The sequence below is a fragment of the Bacillus rossius genome, chromosome 1 (genome assembly GCF_032445375.1).
Source record: "Bacillus rossius redtenbacheri isolate Brsri chromosome 1, Brsri_v3, whole genome shotgun sequence".
Classification (NCBI taxonomy): domain Eukaryota; kingdom Metazoa; phylum Arthropoda; class Insecta; order Phasmatodea; family Bacillidae; genus Bacillus; species Bacillus rossius.
This window is the reverse complement of record NC_086330.1, coordinates 351,398,781-351,417,293: the sequence shown is the minus strand read 5'-3', so window position 1 is coordinate 351,417,293 and position 18,513 is coordinate 351,398,781. Positions and strand designations below refer to the sequence as shown.

The window sequence follows — 18,513 nt, the reverse complement described above, 5'->3', positions numbered from 1 at the left end:
CAAAGTACTTTGACACAACGTTTAACTTTCAAATGAAATAATAGCCATTGTAGCTAAATTTTCTTATTTCAAATTAGTTCTCTTGTCAGTGAGAACATTATTGTATTGTAACAAGAAGCGTTCCGAATCAACGTTTGCACACAACATCCACACTGCTTCCAGGCACCTGTCAGAAAATTCAGGTTGTGAAAGTTTTACAACTTGAAGTGCCTTCACTACATCCACACTACTTTCCTTCATTTGTTTCTCAACTATCTGTTTCAACTCTCCAAAACCGGTGATCAGCTCCTGGCGGTCCATTTCTTTCAGAGTAGAAACGTTACACAACTTAGCAAGCAAAATAGGGATCATGTCTGTAATCAAAATATTTTTTTGGATCAAAGGCAGTTAAGGGTTTTCAAAGTCAAGTCTGCTTGGATCCGTAGCCATCAAGCTGGTAAGCTTCACCAGAGATTTTGTAGACACTTGCACTACACTTATTTTCACTGCAGCTGCTTTCGTGGTGTTCATGTGGTCCAAAACTGGTTTTGTTTTGTCAAAAAAATGCACTGCTTCATGTTTTCAAAGTTGCATTGTATCTTGGTAAGCTCGCCATGCAAAATATTAGCATTTGGGTATCTCCAGCCTTCTAGCCTCATTATTAAAGTATTTTCGGATTTAAAAAAAGTTTTTTTAACACATATCGCCCAACTACATATTTACCCTTGCATATAACCCACGATCACGAAATTCGTGCTCACGAAGTTTGGTGATTGCTTGAGGTTTCGGCATATTTTACACTTTCGAACTTCTGCTGAGAAATATGAAGACGTTTTCTATCACAAACTACAGTTTTTATAAAATAGTTGCACTGTATACAACATTTTTAAACGAAAATTATCATTCTTAAAAATAAAACGTAATTGTTAAGTCTGTTTACAGTATAAGAGAACAAATTAAAACAGTTTGCATAGTCCATAGTAGATGCAAGATGAACAGTTGAGCGTAATTTATAATTTGCTTCGCGACACAAGCGCTGTAATGCACAAAATATCCAACAAAATGGCCGTACATTACTCTTTGACTCTGTAAACATGCCTTCGAGAGAACGTGAGCGTATTAGTGCACGAGTGCAGTTCGCCAAGAACGCGTCGTATCAAATAAATAATAAAACGTAAACATTGGCAAGTGTAGTCTTTACGTTGATGGTGTTATCAGTGGTGACAACGGCTGTTTATTTTTTTTTTTAAGTTACCAAACGGCGGGAAAGTGTGGTTATTCGTGGTAAACAGACGTATTTCGCACAAAAAATTCAAGGTATCAGAAATTATGTAAAAGTGAGGTTATTCGTGTTAAACTTACAAATTTCGCGTAAAAATTCGTTTTATCGTAAATGCGAAATTTGCATGTCCCTACTGATTACTTCAAAAAATTATTCTCTCTCTTGCTAACTGTGCCACCTCACTTTGTCAAACATTTCCATTATATCACATGATTTTTTACATAAAGTTTTATTTACTGAGAATACATAAAACTTCCACTGTACAGCAATGCCCCATCAAATGACTCAAGGATGTTTTCAAAAAACATGTGGGAACTACATATCCAAATTATAATAGTGTTTTTGACTTAGATTTGCACACAGAATAATGTATTCCTGTCTGCAACATCAACAAATACTTTGAAAACTTGTCTCGAGGGAAATAGGATCATTTTATAAATAATCCAGCTGTGTTTAAATTAAAAAATTTTAAATAAGAAAACCCTAGCTAAGGCTAAGATCCATAGTTTTGCAGCCAACAGGGAAATTATTTCTCCAATGAATATCATTGTTGGTAAACAAACGTAAAACCATAGTTTTGTAAAGAAAGCTTTGAATTTTTAAAATATGATAAAAAAAATATTCTCAAAAAAATTATTTTTTATTAATTTTTAATTAAGAAAATTTTAAAACTAAATATTGAGTATTTATAAGAACTGTACAAGGCTTTTGCTTTGCACACAATGTAAATTAAGTATCCTGAATCATTCTATGATGCTTAAATGATTGCATACCGTACAGAATTAAAATTATTTGAGTTTAAAACTTGTTATTTAACGGACGCGTGTAGCTCTTGAAATGGACGAATGATGTGCGAGTTCAGCATTACGCCTCTAGACGGCAGGCACGATGAGTTTAGAGTTTGCCCGCTAGATGTCCCAACTATCGCAGAGGACTTCTGTAGGGAATAAAATTTCTTTCAAAATATTGACTACAAAACTGGTTTCGTTGACAGTAAGTCGTATTTTGAAGATAGAAAGAAGCTTATCGACGAAAACTCTTCAATTTCCTTCGAACTATATTGAACACTGAAACATTTATTTCCTAATATTTCACAGATTTGATTTTATGGTTCTCTACAGAATAATTGTTAACATTTTATTCTCTATCGTGGCAAAATTTATTTTATTTATATTAATAGCCCTATTGCATGAATCAAACGTGACGTATTATATAATATACATTCAAAATATATTGTACGTAAGAAAACTAGGTAAATTATGTGGTTAAAGCTGTACTAGCAAAACTGTGCCATACCAATGAAGCAGTTGTATACTTACAAACGTGCAGTGTTTGCTAACACATTTTAATTATTTGGTTTCAAAACCGCATAAATGTATTTACTTTATTTTACTTTTTACAGCAACACACGTCCTCTTTCGCCCCATGGTCCGCTCTGTGAGTATCAGGTCACCCTATGTTTTGAATGTTATTGTAATTTTGGCAATTTAAAATTTGTAGTTTATGTGTAGTAAAGTGATTTTTAATATTTATAATTTAATTTTTTATAGTTGGTTGGTTTTCTAATGATATATACGTTCCTTTATTTCCTATAATAAACTCATCTTTTACTACTGGAATATTTCCATAATATCTTTAAACTGCAAGACTATTTCTCTGCATAAGAAAGGTAATAAATCCAATATATAAAATTATTGTCTGATGGCAGTTACGTCTAGTTTCGCAATAATATTTGAACAATGTGTTAAAATTATATGTATGAAAATTATAAAATAGTACTATCAAATTTACAACAGCTATAAGCACTGAAACAGCCGTTGCTGATTTTTTTTTATAAAAGATACAGATACAAGGCAATTGATGAATCAATAGGAATTTTTTGTAAAGCATCTAACACATTTGACAAGATTAATCAAAATATGTTGAATAAAAAAAAATATAATTTTAACTGCGAATAGTTAAAAACACACAAATTATTACAGTTTTATCTTAATGACATGAAGCATATAGTACCCATTCTGCTCAGCCTGAATGATTGGGTCCGCATTTTCAATTCTGATATCCAAACAAAAAATATCGGGGTTGCCCAAGGAAGCATTGTCCTGTCCTATTATTGAATACGAGAATGACGCGGAAGAATCAGTAAAAATAAGTATCTCATTAGCTTTGCGGATGACTCCAACATAATTCTTTAAAAAAAAACCTAATATTCTCAAAAGTGCACTGGGCGATAAGGAATTCTGAGAAAAGCGCGTTCTTTCCTCCTACTCCTCCATCACCACCCCCTACGCCAGTCCATCGCTCATCCTTACAGCTAGTGCTCTCTATCGAGGATTTTGGAACTACGTGTGTTGAGTTCTTTCTTTGCGCGCTCGGGAGAAACTCAGGATCTTAGCCTTAAACCAACAGTGTACTAAAAGAAGGATGATATGAGCACAGTAAAATACAAACACTGAAAAGCAACAGAGAAATATTGACAGGCTCATGAAGATACTGCTGTCTTAAATACTTAATTTTTGAATATCCCCAACCTACTTAATAAAATAAAAAAAATCCATAAAAAAATTATAAAACATTAAACATATTAAAAAAAAAAAATTTTGTGTTAAATAAAACGAATACTCTGGTTAGCACAGATTATCGTAATCGTGATCCAACTTGACGAGGTGTTGCTGCACTGACCTTCACGCCCGCGGTGGAGTCCCCCAGGACGGTCCTGGGACCCGCCCCGTCGCCGGCGATGACCGCGTAGCCGTCCTTGATGGAGGCGGGGAAGGGGGGCAGGGCGTCCCTGGCGACCACGTCCTCCGAGAGCACGCGGCCCAGGGCGTCCTTGAACTTGACCGTCTCCGTGCCCAGCACGCGGGCGTGCTCCAGGACTGTCTGCTGTGCCGTCTGCACGTCGATCAGCGGGTAGGCGGAGGTGCGAGCGCGGCGCGCCACTTTGCTCACGTCCACCTGCCCACGCCATGTCCCAGCACTTCTCTCAAGATACATCTGCAGGCGAGCTTTAGACGTTCACAGAGGTGACTAGCAACACCTCAAATGAAAGAACATAGTAATTTCTCCGGATTTCACAATTGGATGTAGCAGCAATTCAATGAATCAATTTGAATGTTTAATTTTTTTAAATTTTTTTTTAGATTAATAAATACCTGACAATTACTTCGAGAATAAATAAAATAAGGATAATCACGATGCCCCATTTAGTGGCTATGATATAGGTTAAGTGTAAAATTTTTCTTTCAAGGATTTGTGAAAACTGATATAGTAGAACACAGAAAGATTTTGTTGTTGTTAGTTCATAATTGCAAGACTGCATCAAACTGAATAAATTAATTAACAAATTAGGGCCCCAAAATCTTGTCGGCATCAGAGACAATGAGGGAGTGGTGAGAGGGGAATGCAGCACTGATGAAATGAATAGGTTGGAGAGAACAGGATCACCCAGAGAAAAACCAAACGGATCGCTGCTACATCCTCCACACTTGCCTCTTACATCAACACTCCAAGACTCTGCTTTTTGTACCCAGGAAATAGATATACAGACACACTTGTATTTATGAGAGGAATTTAATTGTTTGTTGGACTTTGACTCATTATGGTGATGTTTGCATCCTATGGCTAAGTATGGCGAGTGGTGCTCTTCCACACTAGACTAGGCCATATGTTACACATTATTCCACCAACTATAACAGTAAAAAAAAATGCATTTAGAGAAATATTATATTGTAACGGCCGAAAATACTGTTGGATACCAGGGAAAGCTTTTTTTGTTTTTTAATAGCTAGCCAGACGATCAGGAACAGCGGGACACGATGAGGAAATGACAAACGCAGCAGGAAACATTAAAGGACAGGTGAAACGGGGGTTGGGGGGGAAAGTTTGCAAACGCTAGCATAACACGGCCGCGGAAACAAACAGGGGGATTGCCGTGCGCTCAGTGGGTGCGACCTTGATCACAGCGCAGCGAAACTCGGTCATAGGCACAGGGAAGGAGGGGGAGTGTGTAATGACGTCAGAAGCGGCGCCAAAGCGGAACTGTTTATGTTTTGAAAAACACACGCAAACAGGGTCATGAAGGGCTTCTTAAACGGGGAGATTTTATTCGAGAAGTCAGAGTCACAGAGTCAGCTGGAAGCCATACTACTCCGCCGCCGAGACGACGATGGGTGAGTGATCAGCCACGATGCGACGATGGTTCAACACTAGATAGCAGCACAACGGCCTTATGCCCATGTAGCTGGTAATATTCAATATCTCTCTCTCTCTCTCATTTCTAAAACTAAGAATACGCAGTTTAACAATAACTCGGTAGAAATTATGAATAATAAATTAATTTAAAACCGTCACTTAACTTGGGAGAAATTATTCTGCAACAGTTGGTAACTGCACAAACAAGTAAGAGACAAATGAGGTCAAGAATAAGCTCTAGGAAATGGCAGACAGCACGGTTTATGTATTAAAGACAGTATCCCTGATAGGCACGACTATGGTTCAGTAATTATGTGTAATTTATGTGTGATAAATAGAATGTTATAAATTGTAATTATAAAGACAGAAAGTAGAGAATTATATATGTGTTGAATAGACGGTTAGTTGAAACTGCGGAAATAAACATGTTCTTGTGGAAACGTTCACCATTAACCTCTTTATTTAAAATGTTTTGCAAATAGGGACTCATCACCCTACCTTAAGGATAATTAAGGAAAAACACGAGTGGTGGAACCGCCCCCAGAACCTGATACTCATGACAGGGCCGTCACGATTTCAGGAACACAGACGATCCCGGTAGATTCACTTTCATTCCCTTTCCCCATCATCCTTCACGATTCATTTCATTATCATCATTTCACGTACATATTCCCTGCATTTCCATCTTTACGGTCGACACAGATAAGTGTGAGTCGACGGCCGTAACAATATCACAAAATACATGTTTTCCTGCTGACACAACACAATTACAGTGATAGTGATGAATGATCCCCTCAGCTCTCAATATCGTCTCTAGCAACTGGTACCATGCACTCAATAATTATCCCATACGTGGGCATTCACCGAACAGGACATTGGAGAGAGGGGAAGGGGGGGGGGGAGAGCTATTACCCACCCCAGGTGAAGTGTGTGGTATGGAGGGGGAAAATTCTTTGGTAAGATCAAACAAAAGATAGGACTGTTACTAATATTTTAGTCACTTTCATGAAGTGCTTAACACTAACAGATTTTTTTTTCACAAGTGTATACAGGTGTTTTTTTAAAATTCAAATAACCTTTATTTAGCTGGCACTAAATCCTCCATTTCTATACTTGATGTCTAACAAATAGTTGGTGGGTTATTTTAATTTCAGTTCATCAAAACAAGATTCAGAGTGGTAGCAACATTTTTGTATTTAAAAAAAGGAACAAAGTCACCTTGCTTGACATACTTCACGTTGCTAGGCTAGTGATAATGATATTTAGGTGTGCAGCCGAAGGATATTAAAAGTAGATGCTGTAGTGTATTTCACGAACGAGTGCACTTTACTGACAGGTGCCTTAATAAACATTTCAGTTTGACAGTTGAATATTCTTCCTTCATTAAGGGTTAAAAAAGACAATACTGCCTTAAGAATTCCTCAATTCAATTCCCGCTTACGCTCTACTCTGTGTACTCTTCATACTAATAATGATATTATTTATAGACTTATAACAAACTACAATAATCTATATTTGAATTCCAACAGTGTTTAATTATAAATTCTTAGTTATGTCTGTCATATCTTTATTATTTTTCCTTCAATTGTTCGCTTAACACTTAACCTTCATTTATGTTTTATGAGTTATGTGTTATGGTTCTTTAACCTTTGTTAGTGTTTTGTCTGTATTGTTATTATCACTGCTAGTGTGTGGTACTCTTGCTCTCGTTTGCTGGCCATCTGTAGATGTTTTCCTCCTATGGTACCGACGGAGGTGGGAGTCCATACACTGGTAGTGATAACTGTGCTCTTGTTATTACATGTAGTGCCCACCACTAAAGTCTACGACTGTTGGTGGGCATGTGACAAATTCCAAATAAATAAAAATAAATAAATAAAAATAAAAAAAACTGGTAAATGATTGGATACCCTAGTTGTTTGGAAAAAAAAAAAGTCTTTTATATCAAATTAACGGAATAATTTATATGGAACGAAACAATGTCTTACATGATGATGGTGGTGATGATAGCCATGGCATAACTGGGGCGTACTAGTCAAACTGATTCTGCGATGGTCCCTCGTTCACTTCCGCAGTATGGCGGTGATGGGACAACAAGAAACCCAGTCCTGAGTCAGGAAAGAAATTATCCAAAAGTGAAAAGACCCTTATTCGGCAGGGAATCGAACCCTTGTCCTTGGGCTCACCAGCCAAGAAGGTCTAAATACTGGGCCAACAGGTCAAAAAGTAAATTTTTTCATGGCGTTGACCAGTGTTTCTCAAACTTTTTTAATTCGGGGTGCATTTAAAATCCTACACATAATTGTAGGGACACTTTATAGAAATTTATATGAGCAATATATTATAACAATTAAGTCAAAAACTACAGAAAGAAATATGATAAATAATAAAATGAAACAACTTAAGTTTATTCATTCTTGTGTTTTTGAGAAACCAGAGTGTGTAGCATCGTTCAAATAACATATGATAATGATGATGATGTGTTAACAAAAAGCACGGTATATCAGTAATGAAATAGTATAATATGAGAAATAACTATATTTATTTTTATATCTAGACACATGCTCCTCTGGAATATCACTGAGCACTACTGGAAATCATCCAACTCGCACTAGTGCACCCTGGCACACTCCTTTGAGAACCATCGGCAGTTACTATGGGCAGGGCTCCCGGAAGGAGCGCTGATGAAATAATGTACCTTGCTATCGACGACTGCCTGACTGTGGCGATGGTGACTGTGATGGTGGTGATGGTGGTGGTGGTGTGACAAGCCGTGGTGGAGGTGGTGGTGGTGTTTGGGACCTTCTGCCTCCAGCTGCTGGTGGGTGTTCTCCACCTCCGCCTGGGCGTTCCTCAGGAGCGCCACCGCGTGGGGCAGCGACATCGCGATGCTCTCGAAGCACTCCTGGGACCCCTTTGTGCTCCCGGGAAGGTTGATGATGAGCGTTCTGGACCTGATGCCGCACAGCGGTCTACACAACATCGTTAACAGTCTCAGAATTTGAAATACTAAATGGTTCCCACTCAAAATTGACTATTAATATTCCTGACTCTTCCTGGTAAAAATAGGAAAACGTATTGGCTCCAAGAAATTATCCTCAAACGGCATAAACACAAATGAAGTTACAATAATTATAAACAAATATTATATCCTTTGTATGAAAACTTATCAAACATAATTATTTCATCAATTTCAATAAGTGTCTTTTGCAGAGGAAAATTTGTTTTGCAACAAGACGTAACATTTAAATTTAGAAAGAAAGAAAAGCATCTAGAACAAGAATTTTCCCAATACCATGTTTCCAAAATAAATTCCTGACTGTTTACATAATTAATAAAATTTCCTGATCATTATTGAAATTTTCCTGAATTCAGAAACCCCATTAATTAACTAAGTAAGAATATAATTCACAACTTACTAGCTACTGAGTGAGGTGGTGCAAAGTTAAAACGTTGGACACACATTTGGGAGGATTTGGGTTTTTTCTTTAGAATATTGGTTAACACATCCTAATTTGGTTTCCCACAGTTTTCTGAAGTTATTCCAGGAAAATGCTGGTATGGTTACATTACTACAGTACATTTCTGATTAGTTTCGTAATTTCAATGAACCTTGTATGGATGTGTCCATATCTTATGACATCATTATTTTTGAAAGTAAAACCAAAAAGTAAATTAATTCAAAATAACATAGTTTCTCATAAAATCAAGAAGATGTGAACCTGCTCAGAGCCTGTGTTGTCCCTCTTTTATCTACCTTGCTAATTGCTAATTAATAAGAGCAATATTTACGATAAATATAGGATATTATTTAAATGGACATTGATAATTAGGGTTACCCTTTTAATTTTTTTTAATACAGCAAATGTTAACAGACTGCATGCATACAGACTGCAACAAAATTAGTGTAAGCCAGTATAGTGACGTGTTAGGAAGTCACTGAAACCACCGCCACCGCGACCTAGTGGTGAAGAAGGGAGTTGACCAGCAGACGGAGCATAAGACAGCCGGAAAATGGGTGACCGCATAGGAAGGTCCAAGTGTGCAGGTGTTTCAATTCGATGATTGGTGTGCGACTTCTGTGCAACAAGCTCACGTTTAGCAACTGCTACCATAGGGTGGACACCCCAGGAGGTGAACACCAATACAACGTCTTGACACACAGCGTGTTGCAAGACACATTAGGAAGCAGAATCAGTCCACAAAATTAATGAAGACATCGTTACTGCCTGTGCCAATGGAAATAGTGCCAGAGCAAGTTAAAACACACAACATTTGAGTTGCAGTGCTTGGCGCCATTTTACGCAATAGTCATGTGCATGTCAATCTGGAACACTGCTCACATTGATAGCGGACATAATTCATGATTGGGGAACGGTGTTCACTTGAATTTGTCAAAAGCATACTTGCTGAGCACAAGCAAGTAGAAAACACACTACCCAAAAGACTCTGTGTGTGATTCATGTATGCTGTTTTCTTAATGAACTTGTTCTTCAACTGAAATGTCTTATGATGAGCATAACATTGATCACTCAATTTATTGATGTAAGCTATTCAAGACCTTTTTTGAAAGTGAATTTTTTAATTCATTGGGTCAGGTTTTAAAATAACAATACCCAGACTGGTCAAAACTTTCTTTAGGAACTATTTATTTAATGATAAGGAAGTTTGTGGAATTTAAATATTTAAAAATTTATTGTGTTAGAGTTAGTTATTAAAATATGTTATTTATTCTAGTCACTGTTAGTACAACTATCAATTAAGATGATATAAATGAGAATGAATGCTACTTACCATTGGCTTAAAATTACTTTCCCGTGACATAGGGTACATTTTATTTAGTATTATCACCTCAATTAAAAAACTGAGCCAAAAATTATGTCTCACTGAGATCATCCCTATTGTAGGTCTCCCTCAGTTATGGAGACATCATTTGAAGTTATTGTGTGAAGCTAATCACACTTCCAATTACCTATACGTTGAATTATTACTCCCCCTGCTTCCTTTTCAAGTTTTCTTACATCCTATGCTATTATGGTTTGTGATAGGAAAAAGATTGTATGGCTAATTGTGATAATACTGAAATAACCCCGAAAAGAAAGTGAATACAAGTTAATACACTATGTAGCACTGAAATGCAACCAAAACCATGAAATCATTATAAACAAACATCACCTCAAATCATAAATATGTAATCTTTTAATGTATGAAACTAAATGATTGTCATTTATGGAGCATAAAGTTCACAACAAAATGTATGGACCAAATAAAGGAAAAAAAAAAAAATTCCTTTGATCTTGCATTTCTAAGTAATTATTTTATATATTACTGATGTTGGTACATTTTTTAAACAGAAAAATTGTTGCTAATTTTTTTATTATTCTGTATTATTAACCCAGACATGCTTACTACAAATTATTTTATTGTAAATATGAAACATATACCACTATTAAAACTAACATGTAAAAGTAAGTACCAAGAACATTTTAGGGTCATGAGTTGAATATTCTACTATCTTTATGAATCAATATACTTTGTAAAATTAAAATAACACCCAAATCTCCTTGACTCTATAGAACATAATAACAAGTAACTGAGCATTTTAATATCAGCAAGATCACTCTCTCATATAAAATCAATGGAAATTATAGTATGCGGACTCTAATCATACAAGTAAGCAATATCTTGTCGCATTTCAATTAGGGATGAGCCAAAAAAATTCTCCAAAACCATCATATCCTTGGTATACTAAAGAATTAAATATTTACAGAAAAATATTTAAAAAATAATAATAGAGGAAATAAAGTAAATTTAAAAAAATTAAGTTTACTAGGTCAGTTTTTTTCTTCATATCTATCCTGTTACCATGCCCCAAGATATTATTGTACTATTAACATGTAGTTACATAAAAAAATTACAATATGTATTGATTCTGGAAACTTAGTTCACAAATAAAACATTTGAAGGGTTAATTAAATGTTTTAACACCAAGGTTAATATTTTTCTTTTCTTGTATATTATTTCATTTTGGACCCTTAAAACCTAGATTCAGATTCAAGGGGTATATTTTAAGTATTCTTTGGGATTCGAATTCGAAATTCTGATTCGAGAAAATTGGGATTTGACCCATCACTAGTGGGCTAAGAACGGGCCTTGGGCTACAGGTTAGAAGCCTTCCGTAGTACCAACTCAGTCGCCACTGTGGCCGTGTTACAATTTTGGCATAATGTAAGATTATACAAAAAAATGTAAACAGGGGCCAGCTAAAAAAAAAAAAAATAGGGATATTAAATTTTAACAACTAAAGTAGAAATACATTTTTTAAGTGTTCACGAAACCCTACCATTTTTATTAACTACTAGCTGTACCGGCCACGCATGGCTGTGGCTCAGTGTGGTTAAAAGAAAAGAGAAAGCACACAATTTTTTTTTGTAATTTGTTTGAAGTAGGTAAACATATACTAAGAATCACTCTCTATCTCTCTATATATGACCCTCTATAAATCTTACTATATTCCTATGTATAAATCTTTCTATATCTCTCTAGCTATATGTATATCTATATATCTCTTATCAATATCTATATATATCTTTATCAATATCTCTCTATACATCTGTGTTTCTTTTTATATCTCAATCTATCTCCCTATCTATATATCTCTGTGCATCTCTCTCTCTCTATTCCTCTATACCTCTCTCTACATCTCTATGTCTATGTCTTCCTATCTCTACCTTTATCTTTACAAAACAGAAGACGAACACAGAAACATTCATATTCAACACACAAACATATTTTTATCTAACTTTTTACCTGTCACAGGTGTGACATAGGTATATAAAAACACGCCCGTATTCAAATGCAACGTTGTGTCAAAATTTCAAAGCAATGTGTGAAGAACTTTCAGAGATTAAAGATTTTGAACAAAGGAAAATTTACATTTTTATTTTACAGATATCATTAAGAAACTTAAGAATGGTATAAAAGGAATAACAGTTTGAATTGCTTTCAGATGTTGAAGGTTGAAGCGCATCAGTTAATTGTTATCGCCTGTCAAAACATTACTTTTATTTACAATCAATTTTCTCTAATTTCATACACGTGGAAAACAGAAAGTACCCTACCTTGCGAGTAGCAAGATGCCTTGCACTTCGGAAAGCCCGTAGCAGAGTGACGAGAGACATCCAGAGAATGAACACAATCTTATCTTATCCCAGCCACATGGCCGAGAGTATTTGTCGTCTCAACAGACAAGACCTAAAGCTTGTGGCAATGTAAATAATTAAGTCATAGTTCAAAATACCAACATGGCAGCTTAATTCTGAATTATCATGTCACAAATTATGAGATCAATGAAGTCAAAGAGGGATGTGCAAAAGATTAGAGAATATTAACTATACATATTTACAAAAAACTCCAATAAAATGGCTGTAACTAGTATTTTTATAATAGGTTTAACTAATATTTATCCAGAAAGATGTTTTAATAACAAATGCATAATTAGAATCAACAAGGAATCACTTATCTTCACTCGTCAGGCTTTGGAAAATAATGTTATCAAACAACTACAGACTACAAATATTTCCACATGAAAAAAATTAGATAAAAAAATGATAAACAATTATTGAAATTTCATTGTGGTTAGATGTTAAACCCACAAAGTAATAGAAAATATCTAAAATCAACATTTGTAACATTTGTATATGGGAGATTATTTTGGTCTTTTCTCTAACATACTTTGAGACTCTCTCCTCATCTCATTGTAGAATCTATTTACAAAAGCATGCAGAATGTACACAAATACAAATTTTTTTCTTATAAAACTAAACATTTTTACTGTGGGTTAAACAACACGAATTTGTGTTATAATAGCTGGCTTAAACTCAGAGCAGTACAACACATGGAAACACAAGACAGAATAACCAGATTAAAACTAATAAAGTTTTTATCTTATGCATACCAAAAAAACTGATTGGCATCGATGCAAAAAAACTGAGTGAATTTGTACCTATAGTTACAAAAATTTAATTGTAATTTCAGTACAATAATCTTTCTTTGATGTCCTCATACATACCCAATTATTGCATGATAAGAGATATTACCAGATATTGAAAACTTTTATCCTTGCATTACCAACTGATATTAATAAACGAACTCAACCATTACATTCTCCTATATTGCTTTTTGCAGTGAAGTAGCACAATATCTACAAACACGAACCAAAATAGACAAGTATAACACTGATGCCGCACTTCATAAACACCTAGGCTAATTTCATTAGATAGGAAATTAGTTCATGCTGTGAAAAAAAGCATGAGGCACCTTTTCCAGAATTCTTAAGATTGGTAAGCAAAGATAAGAAAGGAGCTATGTATAAAGATTTTTTTTTTGTGCATTTACTGGACTGGAACCATCTGGCAAGGATAAACACAAAAACAGGAAATCAAAAATCTGTCGGAAAAAATCTAGTTCCAGATCTCTCTAAAAAATCATCATGCACTTATTGAAACAAGCAGTATAGGTACATTCATTACTTCACAATCTGCGGTTTGTTATCCACAATTTTCAGATTATTATCATTAGACACCCAAAACCTAAGGCATGCTTTGAAAAAAATCATTACATAGCAACCTGCAACATTATTTACATCGAGGATATTATTATTTTTTTCCACATATGCAAATTTGATGTTATGATATTTACAGGCTAAATAAAATGAGAAGCATTATTTCCTGTAAATGCCTGGCTTGTAATTCAATGACCTATGTAATTTTTCTTGGAGTATTTTTAGTAAACACCATATGATTATAATGACTATAATGAAATTGGTGAGTATGATGATGAATATGATGACGAGGAAGATGACGAAGAAGAATAAAAATGATCATGATGATGAGTGATCGGCCCAGAGGTTTGTTTGGTTCCCCAGCTATTGCCACGGTGTGATGACCATAGCGATACTGCGGCACACACTAGACGAGATGAATTTGCGGTTGTTCATAATGCCTTCCACATTAATAATGTGAAACGACAAGACAGCACCCAGTCCCGAACCCAGAAAGAAAATTTTTACATGAGACCAAATCCCTAACACTACCAGGAATTGAACCCAGCCAAAGCCTCTGAGGCAACATGAACACCATGTCATGCCTACTCAAACAGGCACACGAGAACAGTAAAAAAGGGTTACTCACCTACCTAGACAACATCGCCAGGGGAGTGACCTCGAGGCTCCTCATGAACATCGCCATAGCCAAGCCCGGGGCCTCCCTGTCAACGATGTCACGGGTCGCCTCGGGCGTGACGTCGCGAGGTCCGAACCCGGTGCCCCCCGTCGTGAGGACGATGTCCACGCCCATGTTGGTCCACAGTTTCAAATATTGCTGCGAGGACAGAGCATTACGCAATCACCACCGAGCTTCTCCGCTGCCCCACCGCGACGATGGAGACAATCAAACTCAGAATATCTGTCTCGACCATATGGCAGGTTCAAGAATTATTTTCAAGGAGAAAAGGGGGAGAATTTAAAAAAAAAAAAAAAATTAGTGCTTATATTTCGAAATACTTACATCAACAAGGGATTATTATTCTCGAAATAAAATATGTCACACTTCATGTGTAGGTTGTATTTCCAGGTGTTGAAACAGCTCATTTTGCATCGCCCAAAATAGCCTACACAGTGTCTTACCAAACACAGCTAGTCTTTTAAATTAAAAAAAAAAAAAAAAAAATTGCCACCCAGGGAATTGCAATAGTTAAAATATGCTAATTGAAATTTTTGAAATAAGTTTGCAGCAGGAATGAACAGATTTACCCATGTTTCACAGCATATCAAAAACTGTGCGTTAATTTACATTTCAACCAACTGAAATCAATGATGATTCATGACTTGCACAATTGAAAAATTAAAACAACAACAACAAACCTTGAATCCTTCAGAAGAAATAAATACACTTTTCCTATTTAAAAAGCTACTAATATAAACAATAAAACACTTAAATTCAAAATAAAATGGACCTACTTTCCATAATGCACTGCCAACTTTACTGGGTGTTCAAAAGGGTATGTTCACACTACATTAATCAATTGTAGTGGGCAAGTGTTTAAATATCTTTAAAAATTAAAAAAAATATATATATGAATTTAAAATAAAAGTATTTTCTTACCTTTATTTCTTCCTTGTCATCTGGTACACAGTGACGTACCACCACTTCACCGTTCCCGATAAGCTGTTCGCTGCGTATCAGATTCTCTAGATTATTCCCACTCTTGTCCTCAGCGATGTTTAGGGAACATCTGTCACTCACTATGGCAAAGAAAAAAAAGTGTTTGAAATATACAGGTAGGTACCAAAATTTATAATTACAAAACCACACCTCCTTTCCTGGGACGATAATGATTCATTATAGTTCAGTTACAGCAAAGATCAATGCAGGATTGAATTAATAAGTGGAAAAAATAAATTAATATTTTAAGTTTGCATCTTCCAAAACATAACATTCTGTAACATATTTAAAGTAATAACGAACATAAAACACATTTCAATTCTATAGTTAATGCAAATTGCAAATGTATATACTGTGAGGGGTTAGTGTATAAAAATCAGAATTGAAGCAAGGAAACTTATTTGTGTGAACATAAAGTGTAATTAAAAAAAAACAACCTCAGTTACCTATCTTTCTAAAGCTTGGTAAAATTACGTTTGCCATTTTTTTTTTCCAGAAGTTAAACAATTCTGGGTACTGCATTGCAGTTTGACCAACGTTTCCTCCAAAACAGTAAAAGAAGTATCATAAGTCTACATAGAGTTTGAATATGATAGTTAAGCGACAATAGGTTACACACTTAAAAAACAAACTGCTTATTGTATTCTAGTTATGAAACTGAACTAATGAATCATAATTGTATTCAACAATCTTTTAAGGCTGGACTTCATTGACAAAGACTAATTAGGCAAACAAGCACTGCCATATGAAGTAGACCTACTGCTTGTTATTCACGTACTACTTAAACAAGCCTTGAATTTATAATCTGCCAACAAGCAATCCCTTGACGAAGTAGTATACACAGCTTATATGTTGCCAGTCATATTAATGAAGCAACATTAGAAGTAGTCATACTTAACACCATACGTGAAATGTAAAAATTCCTATACATGCATATTTTACCACCAGTTTCCAATGCATACAGAACTGCGAACTGTGCCTGTTGTGATGGATGTATTTACAAACCACAGTACATAATAACCTCGCCAAGAGCAGCATTAGTGCTTTTTACATTTCAGACTTAAGTCAATACTTTGCATGTCCTTCTCTAAATATGTATTAAAATAAAAAATAAATATTTTGTTTATTCAAAGGAAATATTATGAATGGCAAGGTCAAAGAGTGTAGTGAGATGCAATTACAGCATTCAGCATTGTAGTGCTGCTGACTATTTTTTTTTTTTTATAAAATACATAAGCTAAACATTAGACAGTTTAAGCAGTTATGAACGTTGAAATAATGCCAAAATTACTTCATTTCAGGAATATATTTTTATAAAATCACACGAAGAAGGAAAAAGTTAACAACATTTTCATTTATGTACTTTGATGAGAAATTACCAACTAATGTTAATTTAATGAGCAAAATTATATACTTTTACAAGAAGCCATATTACGAATAGTTAGGTATAATACTTTTACTATACACAATAGTTATTGACGATAAATATGAAAAAAAAAACTATTATTTATAGTACCATTTATATGACCATAAATATCACCCCAATGTCTTACAGTTGCCAATGCTGTGAGTGAAGTACAGTGAGAAGTCTTTAACACAGCTTATCCGTGTACATGGATGTGCTAAATTTTACCAGATTATAGAATATTAATATAGTTTTCAAGAATACCAAATAAAAATTAATTAAAACCCAACTGTAATAAGATGCTTCATAGAAATAAAAAATATACAGGGTAATTAAAAAGTCCGTGAAACATTTCATAAAATCGGTACAGCGAAATGGAAAAGAATAATGTAACAAATTATATACCGCGTGAAAGAACAACTCTCAAATTTTTTTTGAATGTAGCGCTAAAAAGCTATTTTAAAAAACAACCAACAGGGGTGCTAGTGCATGCAGTTGCTGAAAATGGCTGCGAACCAGGCAGAGAAAGCCTTTTGTGTGCTTGAATACGCCCGTAGCGAATCGGTAGTGAGTGTCCAAAGAGCTTTCCATGGCAAGTTCAACAAAACACCACCAGTTTACAATAGCATAATGAAGTGGTACAAGAAATTCGAGGAAGACGGCTGTTTTTGCGATGCAAAACGGTCGGGTCGGCCAGGCGTGTCACAACAGACAGTGGATTGTGTACGGGACGTGATGGTGCGGAGTCCCAAGAAGTCAACTTATTGGGCTAGTGCAGAATTGAACATCCCTCAGCCAACAGTGTGGAAAATTCTTCGTAAGCGATTAAGAGTGAAGCTGTACAAATTGCAGCTTCTGCAAGCCATCAGCCACAATGACAAATTGCTTCAACTGCAGTTCTGCATTGCCATGCAGAACAGTCTTGAAGACTATGACTTTGCAAGCAAATCAATCTTCAGTGATGAAGCCACTTTTCATCTCTCAGGAAGAGTCAACCGACACAACACACGCATATGGGGGACAGAGAATCCATATGCAACTCTAGAACACGTCCGAAATTTGCCAAAAGTTAACGTGTTCTGTGCCATGTCAAACAAGACAGTTTATGGCCCCTTCTTCTTCGCTGAGAGAACTGTCACTGGTATCACCTACCTCGACATGCTGCAATGGTGGCTTATGACACAACTTGAAGCTGATAGCAGGGACTTCATCTTACAACAAGATGGTGCTCCACCTCATTACCACAATGTGGTACGAGATTATCTGAATGAGATGTTGCCACATCGCTGGATGGGCCGTGGGGCGGCTGCTGACCAAGTGCTACTCCCGTAGCCACCACGATCACCGGACTTGACACCTTGCGATTTATTCTTGTGGGGATACATCAAGGATAGTGTTTATGTTCCACCTCTACCACAGAACCTTGACAA

The 18,513-nt window shown here is 35.6% G+C and overlaps 1 protein-coding gene across 1 annotated transcript in view; it reads right to left on the bottom strand.

Annotated features, from left to right (window-relative positions):
- The window catches only part of LOC134528227 (gephyrin), a 57,343-nt gene that overhangs the window by 20,704 nt on the left and 18,126 nt on the right, over nt 1-18,513 (bottom strand). Inside the window, exons 2-5 of the mRNA XM_063361647.1 lie at nt 15,619-15,758; nt 14,651-14,835; nt 8,154-8,427; nt 3,944-4,219 (exon numbers count right to left, since the gene is read on the bottom strand). Of these exons, the coding sequence (XP_063217717.1) occupies nt 3,944-4,219; nt 8,154-8,427; nt 14,651-14,835; nt 15,619-15,758 (875 nt within the window). The remainder of the gene's footprint in view (nt 1-3,943; nt 4,220-8,153; nt 8,428-14,650; nt 14,836-15,618; nt 15,759-18,513) is intronic.